The sequence below is a fragment of the Falco peregrinus genome, chromosome Z, assembly GCF_023634155.1.
Source record: "Falco peregrinus isolate bFalPer1 chromosome Z, bFalPer1.pri, whole genome shotgun sequence".
NCBI classification, from domain to species: domain Eukaryota; kingdom Metazoa; phylum Chordata; class Aves; order Falconiformes; family Falconidae; genus Falco; species Falco peregrinus.
This window is the reverse complement of record NC_073739.1, coordinates 334,853-349,179: the sequence shown is the minus strand read 5'-3', so window position 1 is coordinate 349,179 and position 14,327 is coordinate 334,853. Positions and strand designations below refer to the sequence as shown.

At 42.4% G+C, this 14,327-nt stretch overlaps 1 protein-coding gene across 1 annotated transcript in view; it reads right to left on the bottom strand.

Annotated features, from left to right (window-relative positions):
* ANKRD18A (ankyrin repeat domain 18A) overlaps positions 1 to 14,327 on the bottom strand; it is a 53,029-nt gene that overhangs the window by 16,345 nt on the left and 22,357 nt on the right. The window contains 14 exon segments of the mRNA XM_055790987.1: positions 857 to 1,003; positions 1,452 to 1,632; positions 3,782 to 3,995; positions 5,884 to 6,022; positions 6,254 to 6,287; positions 7,259 to 7,408; positions 8,237 to 8,475; positions 9,284 to 9,576; positions 9,579 to 9,800; positions 9,803 to 10,027; positions 10,030 to 10,105; positions 10,108 to 10,149; positions 10,151 to 10,237; positions 11,895 to 11,980. Of these exon segments, the coding sequence (XP_055646962.1) occupies positions 857 to 1,003; positions 1,452 to 1,632; positions 3,782 to 3,995; positions 5,884 to 6,022; positions 6,254 to 6,287; positions 7,259 to 7,408; positions 8,237 to 8,475; positions 9,284 to 9,576; positions 9,579 to 9,800; positions 9,803 to 10,027; positions 10,030 to 10,105; positions 10,108 to 10,149; positions 10,151 to 10,237; positions 11,895 to 11,980 (2,135 nt within the window).

The window sequence follows — 14,327 nt, the reverse complement described above, 5'->3', positions numbered from 1 at the left end:
TATTGCCTTTAAGGTTGAATTAGTTGTGCTACAGATCTGATAAAAAAAAGGCTAGAAAGGGTATTTTCCTTCTCAAATGTCTTCTGAACACTTACCCTTTTGTGTTACTGGAAGTTAGCTATAAAACTCAATCACCCCCAGAATGCAACAGTCCTGTATATTTCCTCTTTATTATATGTATAACTTTTTTCCACCTAAACACATTCACCCTACATTTATTGGGCAGCACAGCCAAGAGCAAACAAGGCTTCCAAGCACCGCACATTCTTAGGAAATTCGGTAAACTCTTTTCAAGATCTTTTTTAATACAGTGTTTATGGTTGCTTTTTCTCCTCCAATTACTCTAACTCCTACAGAGAGTTGAATTCATTGCTGATAGTCGATCATAAAATTTCAGTATGTGGAGGTGGAAAAGAAAGGCATACTTGAAGTAAGTAAGTTCAATAAGGGAATAACTAATTTAAAAAAAAAAGTAATGGAAACACAAACACTGCCAAACAACTTTCTTCCTGGTCAACCTTGACATAGGTAGCTAGGTGTTTCATTGCTAGAAACCCTAAAAAGTGATAATAAAATGTCTGTGAAATGACAAATAACAGATAGGTTAAGAAACGGGGTAAATAGTGTGTTCTATTAGTTTCGGACTTGCACGAGTAATTCAGGTACATAAAGGAGTGATGCTGCTTTCCAGAACTTTTAAAGACATAAGAGTAAACAGGAAAGGTATTTACACAGTTAAGTTACACTGGTAAACTGTAAATAAACCGTCAAGAAACAGGAAAAGTTATATAAGATTTATTATGACTTTAAAACAAATATGGTGAAATCTGACTTATTAGAAAAAAAATCTGCTTACCTCTGAATTTTTTCCTATAGATCTTCTTGTCTCTTCTTCTAGCTCCTTTTGTCTCCCAAGGTGGTTGTTCAAAATTCCTTCTTGAAGGGCTCTGGCACTCTTTTCCTGAGAGCGCTGTGTCTGTGTTTCATCATGTTCCTCTTCAACCTACAGTAACACAACTGCTTGCATCTCGAGAAAAATCAGAGCTAGCAATACATCTTCCCACTCTCCCCAGAACACTTGAAAATATTTTTGATTCCCCACAGCTATGATAATCCACCTATAAAGAATAAGTTTTAATTTTCTTCTGAAAGTTTGAGAAGAAGAAATACAGGATGTTTTGTAGTAATTTAGAAAAAAGTCAGGCTTTGCCTGAAATACAAATGAAACCTAAATTCTGAAAAAGGAAAAAAGGAATAATAAACTGCAAAGCAAAAAAAAAAAAAAAAAAAGAACAGACCAATTGTGATCCAACTGTTCTCTACTGCCCTCAAAATTTGGCAATAGTTATCCAATGCCTCTTCCATGAACAAAGCACCTCCTTCTCTAGGCATACTGCAATACAAGTGACAATAAGCAGAAAAGAAAGTGTTTAATTCATTATTTAATATACCTGTTTCAAGAGCTTTCTCAGTGTTCTTATCTCCATTTCTAAATTCCTTGAGTGTAACTCAAGTTTCTGTTTCTCCTCCATTTCTTTTCAACACTGATCTTCTTTCCTTTGGAGTTTTTCTCTCATTTTCTCACAGAGCACTTCTACTCTAAGTCTCTTTGCTTCTTGTTTCAAAGAACATCTGGGATTTAACAGAGTATTTGAGAAACAAAAGCACTGATATAAAAGTAGATGTTCCACATGATGAACTTGCAGAGACAACTCAAACAATAAAAAAAATGTTAAATGGTTTCAGATTCCATATTTTTACTGTACTTTTCAACTTTTTAAAGAATTCTAACTTCATTCCACTGTCCATGGTATCAGTTGTACAAGATATGGAAATAAACCATTGATTGATTTACCAGTTTTTTTAAGTTTACATAGAGAAATGCACACTAGTGTGTACACTTCTATAATAAAAAAATAAATCATCTTCATATTAAAGACGTTTTGTCGAAAAAGGAGTTTGTTGTCTCATCAGATCAAAGCATCATAAACTTTTACTATGGTTAATACACATTTTCTTAGTATACTGAGCCTACATATTACAGATTCAGTGACTAGAAGTAATACTGGTGAATCAGCACGCCACTTATCTATGGCAGACCCAACAATTTTTCAGCAAGCCTTCTGTAAGGCTGCCCACAGACAGAACAAGCAGTTTCTGTTTACTCCAGAAGGATGTCAGTGTTCAAAACCAGATTCAGAAATGCATGGGGGTTAAGCTGAATACGATTAAAACCAGTTTTAAACCTCAGTGGATCTACCTCTGGGAGAAACTACAGCAATTTCATTTTGAAGCTGATTTATAAGGAAAGCCTTATGGAAGGTCAGCTTCTTTACCAACTGAAACAATCAGCAATGAACACTGACATGGTAAAAAACAGTCCATGGTGTGCCCACGGTACCCAAACAAGAAAGCAGCTTTGCCTTTGATCCTTATTTTGACTATTTTTTCCGATATACTTGCAATGATGAAGAAAAAAATAAAAACCAAGTATCAACGTAAGGAAAGAACTGCCAATTTGAAAGCCTGCTTTAGAAATTCTGCAAAACAAGAATCAACCACCACTAAAATTACTTGAAAGACTGACAAACATTTGTATTTGAATGGCGTATATTGCAAGGAAAAAGCTTTACATATAATTTCTAGTGTAATTTCATAAAAAGTGTAACTTTTGAAAGTATAAATTAACGCTGCTTGGAGAATTCATTTAGAAGGAAAATATTACTTCTTTATACTTGATAGATGTTTGAGGATTTTGAACACCTGCTGAAGTCAAACCCAGGCCAAGCTGGGACTGGCCTCGTCTTCCTCGTACTCCCCTCCCCCGCGCTGGGAGGCCCAACTCCCCCAGGCCCAGCTCCCGCAGCCTCCCCTCACAGGGCTGGTGCTCCTGCCCCCGGGCCAGCCCGGCATCTCCCTGCCGACCTCACACGGGCTGGGCAAGATCGCTGGGGCTGGGGGGCCAAAAACCGGACCCCGGGCTCGAGACACAGCTCAGCAAGCCCTGAGGAGGGGTGGGCACTCCCTGCCCCCAGTGCCCTGGCACTGCTGCCCCCCAGACAGCCCAGGCCGCTGCGGGCCGCCCCAGCTGCCAGCTCACGGTGGCTCCTGCTGAGCTCGCTCTCTGCCTGGGCCGCCTGGCCCTGCTGGGCCAGCTCCCCAGCCACGCCATCCCACCGGGGATCACCACGAGGAGATCTCCCCTCCCAGGCCAGGGCTCTGCAGTTGTCCTTGCTCAACTGCCTACGGTGCCTGCTGGCCACCCCTGTCTGACGTGATGTCAACAGCGATGAGAAACCTCACGCCTCCGGGTCTAGCTCAGGAGTGTGGGGAAAGGGGCAATCCCAAACTTGACCTTTCCAACAAACAAACAGGTAAGCAAACAAATGCTCTAAGCTCTGGTTTGACTTGCACTGGGTGAAGTTACCAGAAATCCTAGTATTACAGGCCAACAGAAGCTGCGAGGACAAAATGAAAAAACTGCAACAACCCGTATCTCAAATCTCTCTTATAAATCTGATTTCCCCATACACACTCTCTTGTTTTCTTCTCTTGCTAGAAAACAAAGTTAAAACAACATCCAGACATAGTACATGGAGCTGATATCCGGACATTTTCCCCCTCTCACATTATGTACTTCATAGCATAACTGGCCCATGGGATTCCAAAAACCCAAACCCAAAAGACTGGAAACTTCTCATCCTGTTGCCTGCACCATCAGAGTCTTTTGGAATAAAACCACTGACAAGATAATACATTATCAGACCACAAGTTTACATACTTAAGGCTTTGGATATCACTTTTCCATTCTGCTTCTTGGTGAGCCAATATGGATTTCAAATCTTGAGTCTTCTCCGCTCTGAACCGTGACTCCCTCTTTTCATCTTCCAATTCCCTTACTTCGCGCAGGAGAGCTGTATACCGATTTGTCCCACGTTCTATTCTCTGTTCATATTCAAGAAGTATGTTTTGCAGTTTCAACAGAATAGCAGAACCTGTTTTGAGACAGAAAAGACACAAAGCTGCACAAATACTGCCCAACGTATAAGCTGTTCAATGCTTTGCTGTATTAGGTGCAGGTGGCAGGTCTCGGTAGTGGGAAGGTCCCTGTGAGAAGAAGCCAGGGGTCACCCCGTGCTGGACATGGACGGTTTCAATGGACCCACCGCAGGGCACAGCTGAGCCTCTCAGCCGTGCTGGCAGCTCCTCAGGAAAAACAAATGTAGGAAAGGGCGAAACGGGCAGAGAAGGGGAAAAGCATGTGAAAACCAGCCCCGCAAACGAACACCCAGGTCAGCAACTGCAGCCCCTGAGAGAACCATGCTGGAGCAGATACCCACAGCGCAGTGCTGCGGAGGACCCCGCGCCAGAGCAGGCGGATCTTTCCCGAAGGACCTGCGACCCATGGAGGGCCCAGGCTGGAGGAGATTTTCCCCGAAGGACTGCAGCCTGGGGGAGGACTCACACTGGAGCAGGGAAAAGGGACGAGGAAGGAGCAGCAGAGAGAAACTGCTACGTCCCGACTGCAGACCGCAGCCTCCCCGCGCTGCCTGGGGAGGTGGCAGGGAAGGAGCGCAGCAGAGCTTGAGCAGGGGGGGTGCCGACGTGTCCTTTTCGGTTTTTGGGTCTTTGTTTCTCACTATCCAAATGTATTTTAATCGGTGGAGTCTGTTTTGCCAGTGACAGTCACTGGGAAGTGACAGCCCTGCCTTCACACTGACCCACAAGCTTTTTCACCCCGTTTTGTCAAGGAGGGGCAGTGGCAGCACTGGGGGGGGAGTTTGGCCTTCGGCCAAGGTTAACACTTGCCTAATGAAATTTTAGCATAGTTTAATAGCCCTAGTAAGTGATGCTTATGTTTATATAATGCCATGTGCATATATGCAAGCATCTTGATTTCTGTTATACATTTATTTATTTATTATTTTTAAGCAAAGCCATTATTTTGCTGTACTCTTTGTCATTAGCTGTTGAGGGGTGTGCTGGTTGTGGCTGGGATAGTGTTAATTTTCTTCGCAGTCGCTGGTACGGGGCCATGTTTTACAGTTGTGCCGCAAACAGGGTTGGTAGCACGGGGATGTGTTCGTTACGGCCCAGCAGCGCTCACACAGAGCCCAGGCCTTTTCTGCTCCTCACCCCACCCCACCAGCGAGCAGGCTGGGGGTACGCAAGGAGCCGGGCCGGGACACAGCTGGGACAGCTGACCCAAGGGATGTGCCATGCCACGCGGCATCATGCTCAGCATATAAAGCTGGGGGAGGACAAAGGAAGGGAGGGACATCCAGAGTGACGGCATTTTGTCTTCCCAAGTATTTGTTATGCGTGACGGAGCCCTGCTGTCCTGGAGATGGCTGAACACCCGCCTGCCCATGGGACCTGCTGGATGAATTCCTTGCTTTGCTTTGCTTGCATGCATGGCTTTTGCTTTTGCTATTAAACTGTCCTCATGCCGACCCATGAGTTTTCTCACTTTTCCCTTTCCGATGCTCTCCCCCACCCCACTGGGGTGGAACAAGTGAGTGGCTGTGTGGTGCTTCGGTGTTTAGGTGTGGCTGGGCTTAAACCACATCAAGGGGATATAAAGAAGAAAAAGCTCTTGCTGACTTTTGATGACCCCATTAGAAGGAGCTGAACTGTACTTTGCAAGAAGCTGCTTCTCCAGCTCTGACTAGACAGAGAACCAATGATAACGTAAGGCACATTGGCTGGTAATGCAGGCAACATCTCAGGTTAGGTGACAGTTTCACAGCTTTTGAGGGAGATCTCTAATCATAAAGAGATACTATATCAAAATACGAAACTAAAATACTTAGGAGTGCATACAAAGAAACCATGTTTTAAGGGGAACTTGTAACAGCTGAAGATGGTGACTTGAAAACATACCCGTATGATCCACACGAAGCTGTTCTAACAGCAGCATAGCCTCCTTGTAGGTTGAAGTTCGTAATTCCACATCCTCTGAAGTTGGGTCAGATGAGTGAGTTAAACCAGGGTCATCAGTTACTTCCATTGGTATGCTGACCTACAAAAAATACAGTACTTTCTGTAATTCCACTGTCTAGGATTACAGACCATTACAAATGCAGGAATGATTCATTCTCTCCTTCACAGCCCACAGATTTGGCTCAAATACAATGAAGCTGCATACCAGCAGCAATTTGTACATCTGGTCGATCACTACATAAACACTGCTCCCATCTAAGTGATTAAAAGTTGATAGAAACTGTTTATCAAGAACTTAGTTTTACAGTACCTTGTTCTTTTCACTCCCAGTTGTTGCTGCAGGTCTAGAAAACAGAAATATATTTCAGTACTGGAATGCTTACATTGCAGTATTAATAATACCTGAAGTTCGTTTGAAAACTTCATTTCAGAAGTGAATTAAAGGAAAATCTAGTATAGTAACTTCGCTAGATATAGTTCAAGACTGAAACAATTATTGTGTACTGTTATGTCTATTGGAAGGCTAATTTTTCCGCAAGATATTAAGCAAATAGTTGAAATAACTGTTCTCTCAACTTCACACAAAGTGACAGAAATCTTACAGCTACAGACATGTAGCTATACGGTTACGTGCATTCCCTGTTTAACACCAGGGGTTTAGCTCTCTTCAGTACCGAGAATCCTTCTCCTACAGGTCAAAGAACTGTAATTTTGGATTCTCTGGTGTCCTGGGTCTGGCTTATTTTCTTCGCAGCAGCCCACACAGGGCTGTGTGTTAGATTTCTGACCAAAACAGTGTTGATAACACACCACATTTTTAGCTAGTGCTGAACAGTGTCAACAACTTCTCTTTCTCACTTTGCCACAACCCACACAAGTAAAGTTCAGGGTGGGCAAGAAGTCAGGAGGGTACGCAGCTGCAAGAGAAAAGGTGGAGCGGGGTGCAGGGCAAAAAATCCCGAGATACCTGCAGTGAAAGAGTGATGTTGCTTTTCTGTAAGTCTCTCCTCGCCCTTTTTAAACACATAAAATACTTCTATGCCTGTGCACACGCTCATGTAATTAATCAGAATTTGTGCACAGTGACCTTATGGGTAACTTGGCCAGCATGTTCAAGGCACTCTAAACAAAAGGGAAGTTTTTGTCAACACAAAGTGCACCAGGTAGTGTGGCCACAAGAAAGAACAAGCATCTTCATATGCATCAGGTTTACAAAAAACCTCAACACACAACAAAAACCCAAACTTGCCTCTAGCTCTTAGGTCAATTTGCATCATTAAGTAAGTTTTATTTTCAACATTCCTTATATGCATACCTTCCTTCGTCCTCAGGTGTTTCACTGGAAGTGCTATCATCCAGTACTTGACCATGATTGCCACTGGAAGAGCTCATCTGCTGATGAGCCTTCTGCTTTGAAGGCTGCCTTCTACTTTTCTTTGCAACTTTGGCATTCAGGGCAATTTTACTGCATTAAACAGAAAGGGGAAAAAAAAATCACCAAGTGAGTAGGCTTACAAAAAATATTTCTGTGAAACAGACATACTTAAGATGATGTCCAGAAATGACTGAGACAAAAAATATCTACTATAAAATGACAGACTTGACTGCAAAGATCGTGGGAGATACCCAAGTACTTAAAAAACCTGCCCCTAGGAGTGAGGGGGACACCTGGAATCTGAGCTAGACGCAGGTTAAGCTGGAATACCTATAGTATCCGTGTTACAGAAAATCTAGAGCAGAGACTCCTTTGAAGGACAGACAGGAAAAAACTCCTGCTTAGGTTTACATAAAAATATGTGAGCCTCCTTTAGACTTTTGAGATTGGTTTGGTAATATCATCTTCTCCTGACAAAGGGCATATTAACTTAATGGAAAGGAAAACACCAACTGCACGGAGATCACTAAAATCACCTAGAAAAGGGAGTAGCAGCAAACCCCAAGTTCCTACTTTTCTTTTCTAGGTGGCCATTTCCTACAAAAATAACTGCTTTTTCCAGTCTTCAGTTCTGGTTGTGAAGATGCATTTTGCCGCAGTATTGACAAAGAAATCACAGGAATTGGGGTGGGGGTTTTATTTTTTTTTCCTTTTCTTTTTTTAGAGCAGGCAATAAATTTGAATATTGTGAGCATCATGTTTTCTAAAAAGACATTTTCTTCACTTTTTGAGAAGCAGTGGACTACTCACTATGGCTTTCACCACTGAGGAAACTACTTCAACTACTACAATATTAGAAAACCTAAGACACTTACATAGTACTACAAATAAGAATTAGAGATTATTTCCTTAGCTTACCCTTTCATTGGCATTTTAATCAATTTTGAGCTCTCCCCAGATGAAAAATTCTTTTTGCCTTTTTCTTCTATAGTGTTTTCATTCTCCATTTTCAAACAGTCATTCTTCCTTACAGTAATCTTTTGTTTCATTTGCCGATTAGTGATGTTGTGTGATGGTATATTTAATTTACCAAGACATTCCTGTTTTGCCACCGCCTGCACTTTTGAAATTCTTCGTTTGCTTTTTTCCTTCTCAACCTATAAAAGAAAGTTAAGCTTCATGTATTTCTTAGTATTTCTAAAAGACAGAAACACCACATCCAAGATTGATTAATTCAGGGTTTACCCCTGAAATAATATAAAATTAGAGAAGCATTTTCACAAAATTACACTACAAAGCGTATTATGTCATTGAAAGTACTTTGAATTCACTCATGATTAAAGATAACAAGAATATGGCCCTTAGAAAGAAAACAATAGTGTATCTTAAAACATGAGAACAACAAAAAAGTGAAAGCACTACTGATGGACAAAGAGTTAGGAGGACTGCAGAATGTCAGTTGTAACACCACCAGAAAAGAATATCAAGTGGAACTGTGCTGGGCTACTGCTCCCTGAACAAGGGGAGCAAAGAAAAAAAAAAGATCCCAAACCCACAAACACAAATGGTTTCACAGAGAAGAGGAATTTTAGTGAAAGGCAATGAAGACACACCACGCTGATACCACAGCACATGAATTATTAGTCAAGACCCTGTTCAGAAGCTATTTTCATTGTTTGATTCAGAATCAGAACCGACAGAATTGTATGGATTTCTTTTTAAGGCAATGTAGTGGTAACTCCTTGCACTGGAATCAAGTGCCACCTACTGTTAAACTGGAGCAATAATGCATTCCGTTTTCCAAAAATGGGGAAAAAGACAACTCTCCACTGCTCTCTTTGTTCACAAGTAATGTATTTCCATTAAAACAAAACCCAATTTGTAGGAAGCATCTTCCTTTAATGATGAATAGCTAAAGTGAACTGGACCATTGACCTGGAGCGAGATTAAAGAATAAAGAGTAGCAGGTGAACCTTCTTTTGGCAGCTGTACCTTCTCTTTCTCCAAAGCCAGGAATACTATTTGCAGCATTCCTACCTTACCCTTAAATCTTCCCCTATCTTGTTTTAGTTCTTCATCAAGATTCCTTTTCAGCACGACGTATGATTGCTGAGCATTTGCAAAAAGACTTTCCATTTCTGCTTCTCCTATTTTGTTTTCAATAAAGCAGTCCCTGGGAAAATCATCACTAAATCCAGAGTCTTTTCCAAGTTCCCTCTCTGTTACAAAAAGTGCATTTTCACCACGTGGAGAAACTGTCTTATTGTAGGAATAATATTAGAAATGTCATCCAAAAGACTGGGTTTTAAGCTGTATCTCAGGGAGTATTCAGGACCTCCCACTACGTTTCTACTACTTCCATTTGCTAGAGGCACCTTCGTATCATCCATATTATACGTGCAATCTTCTTCATCTGTACTCCAGGTATCTTCCATGTTTGCATTTCAGTTATCTTGATCAGAAAGGACACCAAGACTTGGATTACCGTTTCCATTTTGGGTACTTTTCCACCTAGCATAAGTTTAATGTCTCCAAATCCACCTTTACTTTCTAAGCTGTTACTTAATTCTATTGCATGAGATGAAACAACATGAGAACTCTTCAGCTCAGCACTGAAGCCATCTTCTGACATTTCTTCCACAAGGGAAGTAGTTTTCCCAGTTTCATTAATTTCACCAAGCAGCTGCTTTAGCTCTGCTGTAACATTTTAAAACTTGTTTTCAATTCCCTCTTCTCATTTTCAACCCACATTCTTGCATCTCTTTCTTCCCAAGGTTTTGGACTTAGAACTGCTTGTCAGCACTGTGCAATTCCTCATTTTCTGCTGTGGAATTTCTGATGTGAAATTTCTGCCTTATCAGTGTGATTTTCATGTGCTGTTTTTTCTATCAAGTTGATAGTTTCTAAAATACATTTATCCTTAAGTAAACAGGTACAGACAGAAAGATTATCAAGAAAAAAAAAATTACAGTTGATGTATGCAATTTCTGTTGCAAACTCATCCTATAATAGAAATAAGGCATTTTGAAAGCCATTTTTATAAGAAAAATCAAGGGATACTAAATGAAAGGTTCACTGCACACCATCTTCTTAACAAGAGAAGGACTCAGAGACAGCAGTTTCTTGGGTTAGGTTTGCCTAGGCATTAGGGTTGCTTTTACCTTTTAGCCTGCTGGCTTTCTGTAACTGCCGGGGCTTGTCACAGAGCATGTTTATTTTTCACGGTTTATCGCTGTAATACCATTTTTCATTAAAACTGCCAACATTTTTCTCACCCACCCTCCTCCCTCCATCGCGCTCTACCGTCTGGCATTGCACAGTCCCCGGCCACCTAAGCTAACCCAACGGGAATGAACATGACAAGCTTCTTACCGTTCACCACACAGAGAACTGGCTAAGGGAGGATTATTTCTTCACCCAAGCTTCAGAAACAATAAATTCCACTCCAAGGTGCAAAGGAAAGGATTTATTAGGGAAACCTGCCTGCTCCTGCCCTCATCCCAGGAATCAGGAACCCAAGCTCGCAGGAAAACCGCACCACGCCTTAACCCTACCCAGCCCCCTCAAGTCCCTGTCCCCACACTCTGTTTCTCAACAGCTCCGACTGCTTCTGCCCCGCGTCACAGTCCTGCCCACACGCTCCCTCCCCACACGCCTCCTCGGCTCGTGGTGCCTTCTGAACAGGGCCTGCAGCCTTGGTGTCCCAGCGGGCTGAGACCGTCACGCTCCTCGTGCTCCTCTCATCAGCCAGGCCCTGTTCTCCCACGGCAAAGACCCCTCCGCTCACAAGAGGGAAGGAGCACCTCAGCCAGACACCACCTGTCTCACCCTCCCCCTTCCCAAGCTCACTGGCCAACTACTACCGCCTTGCAACAGGCTTAAGTCCTGCGCTTTGCCTGCTAGAATTAGGCACGTCCCTCTCTCGTGATGCCCGGCTGTGGGGTGGAAATCATTTGCTACGCTGTCCCTTTGGGTGTTCCAGAGGACGCCAGACCCCGCTGTGCAGCCCTGCCCCGCACGCCCGCCACAAGCAGGACGCCTGCCTTATTCCCCTCTAGGATACCCTCTGAGAAACCCTTTTCAAACAATTCACTTGGCCAAACAAGAGTGTATTTTGCAGAGACTGGGGAAGCCTCAGAAAGGTCACCACATTTCAAGGTGTTCTCTTTGATCTTTGGCTTACAAAGAGGAAGACCGGCATGTTTCATCAAACAGATCAGCATATTATAGACAAATCTCCCTCTTCACCTGAATGTGCATTTTGCACAGGCAAAAAAACCCCCACATGTGGCCACACATTTGTTTCTCAGCAGTGCACAAGAGGAAAGACACCCCTCAAAATTTAAGCAAACCAACTGAAAACAAATCAGTGTAACAGCAAGCATCCGACACAGTGACAAGGATTTTACCCCACCATAAGACGACTGTATCCAACTCTCCTTCAGACTGTAATGCAGCCTTCACCTACAGGACTCTCCCTTCAGCATTATTCACAGACTGGTAAGTTTTCTTTACCTTAGTGTATAATACAACTTACTGAATCAGACTGTAATCCAAAATATTTGGGCTTACATACCTGCACCCCATAATATTCAATGGCATCCTTCACGTCGTCTTTTTCAGCTGATGATGACATATGAAAGGTAGACCCCAAGTTCTCACCTGCAGTGAAAAACCACACATTTTTATAACCAGCACGACTTAATACTACTTATTTACACCTAGAGTGCATCTTGAATTATCCTACTTGTGACAAAAATCTTAACATAAAATAAATCCCCTCAAATTTGTGCACTCCGAGAGAAAATTATCATAATACAGATTTAAGATGCATCTGGGTGAATTCCTTTCTTCCAAGGCATTCTACTTTTTAATGTATAAGGGAAATTTGCTGAAAATCACTACATATGGTCACAAAGAGGCCATTCCTGTTTCTTAAACACGCACAACGTCTCTCATACGTAGATATACACCTCTGTATCTCTGACACACTGTGTGCCACACAGTATTCCTCCAGCAATTTCAGTTTCCCTATGTGTTGTGCACAGAAAATCATGAACAACAAAGTCACAGGCTTGAAATCTTGAAGACCCCAGCTTTATTCCTTGCACGACACAAATGTGTCTCTAGACATGGATCTAGACAGAGTATTTCAGTCAAACTGCTGCGCCTTCTGTTCCAGAAGACGTGGACGGGCCACTGAATGAAAGACAGGCTTGTGAAATGTGGAGAAATAACCCATGATCCGGATGTTTTTACTGTTGAAAACTGGATTCCATCCTTTCCTCTCTAGAATTTCTACGTAATACTGGACAGGTCACAAACTCCTCGGAAGCAGTCACTCACTCAGTCTGGGCTCCCCATTATGGGGTGCCTACCTTGAATCTCTGTTATATCTGAGAACTGGACTCCAGATAGTTCCAGACACAATTTAGAAGCAGCAACTCATTGTATTGTTTGTGTGGAAGGCACACTGAACATTTTGAAGGAACAAGTATTCAGAAAGAAACAAGTCCCAGCAGGTCAAGTGTGGCATCTAAAAACAGAGATGGATTCTTTTCACCTCAATCACTTAATCTCCTTTCCTGCTCCATCATCCTATGGCTTCTACCTAATAGCCTTTCAATACACAAAGCTTCGCTGCTGGAGAGGAACACAACATTCTTCCCACAAGAAAAGCGAGCAAGACAGGAAGAACATAGATAAAATCATAAAAATACAAAAGGGTTCACTATTTATGAGTCACAGGGCCAACCTCACTCTTGGCATTTTCTCCTGTAGGTGACTCCTTTTACAAACTTTCATTGTCTACGTGCTACTCCTAGAAGCCTCTCCACCCAAGCACAGCAGCGGGTGGTCAGTCGGTCAGACAGATGGGGCTGCTCCTACTCTGCTTCCATGAAGGTACGCTTACCAGATTTCTTCTGTCACTTCACCAATGTTCACTCAGGTCACAAACAGCAAAATGCAGGCAGCTTCCTGCCATATAATTTGATATGCGTCATCACCCCCATCACGTAACATGGGCACCACAATTTTGCTTAGAAGATAGACTTCAATATTTTGTGGATGCAGGAGAGCTGTGACACCTCTCCGGTCTGCACAACACAGACTGAATAAGCTTTTCTGCTCAACTGTATCTGCCTGAAAACTGGATAAAAGCAGACCTGCGAGCACCCAGGGTTTTGTACTGCCCTTCTAAGGATGCAAGTCACATTCTCTGTTCAGAGTACGTAGGTGCCTTCGTCTTTTGGATTCTGTTTCAGAGTGCAGTCACTTTCAAATTAGGCACCATGCTGCTAGAACGAAAAGCAACCCTAACTCCTGTTCAGCCTTGCCCATCACGGTCAACAGGAAAGATTTCAGCAGCAGCTATTTGAGTCTGAAGTCTCCCTTTTTAGATAAGATTTTAATAACATTGGAGCCCCTAAGAATCCTTTTCCATAGGGTTTAATCAATCTTGACATTTCTGTATGATAGGTACAGAACAAGGAAGAAGCAGGAAAGATGAAAGGCTACAGTGTTCTTCTACCTGCAAAATTCCAGTTCTCATCCTGTCAGTAACTCTAGTCAGTAATTATTTTTCCAACCACTGGAAAAATAACTCAAAAAACATCAACTAAAAAGCTAAGGACTTCTCCCATTAGCTGTTGCAAGTAAAATTTCTTCTTTTCTTGGAGCAGTAATTCATGAGTCTATTTTCTGTGTTATTGGCTTCTGTCAACACTGTGAAAGAGGATGACTCCTCATTGTCAAGAGTTCTTCACTTTTAGCACAGGGAGAAATTCTGAGTTAAAACACTGGTAGAACCCTACTCCAAGGCTTCTGAAGAGCCCGTCATTCAAAAAAATGTATATAAAAAATTCACAGGGTAAACCAGATTCCAGTATTTTTGCCTGTCATTCCCCCACCTTTTACTCTGTCTGCTCTCTAGCTAGCACTGAAAGATGACTTCTAGTCATCGTAGTTCTTTCCAATTAGTCTTTACCTCTCCACTCTATTCTGAGAC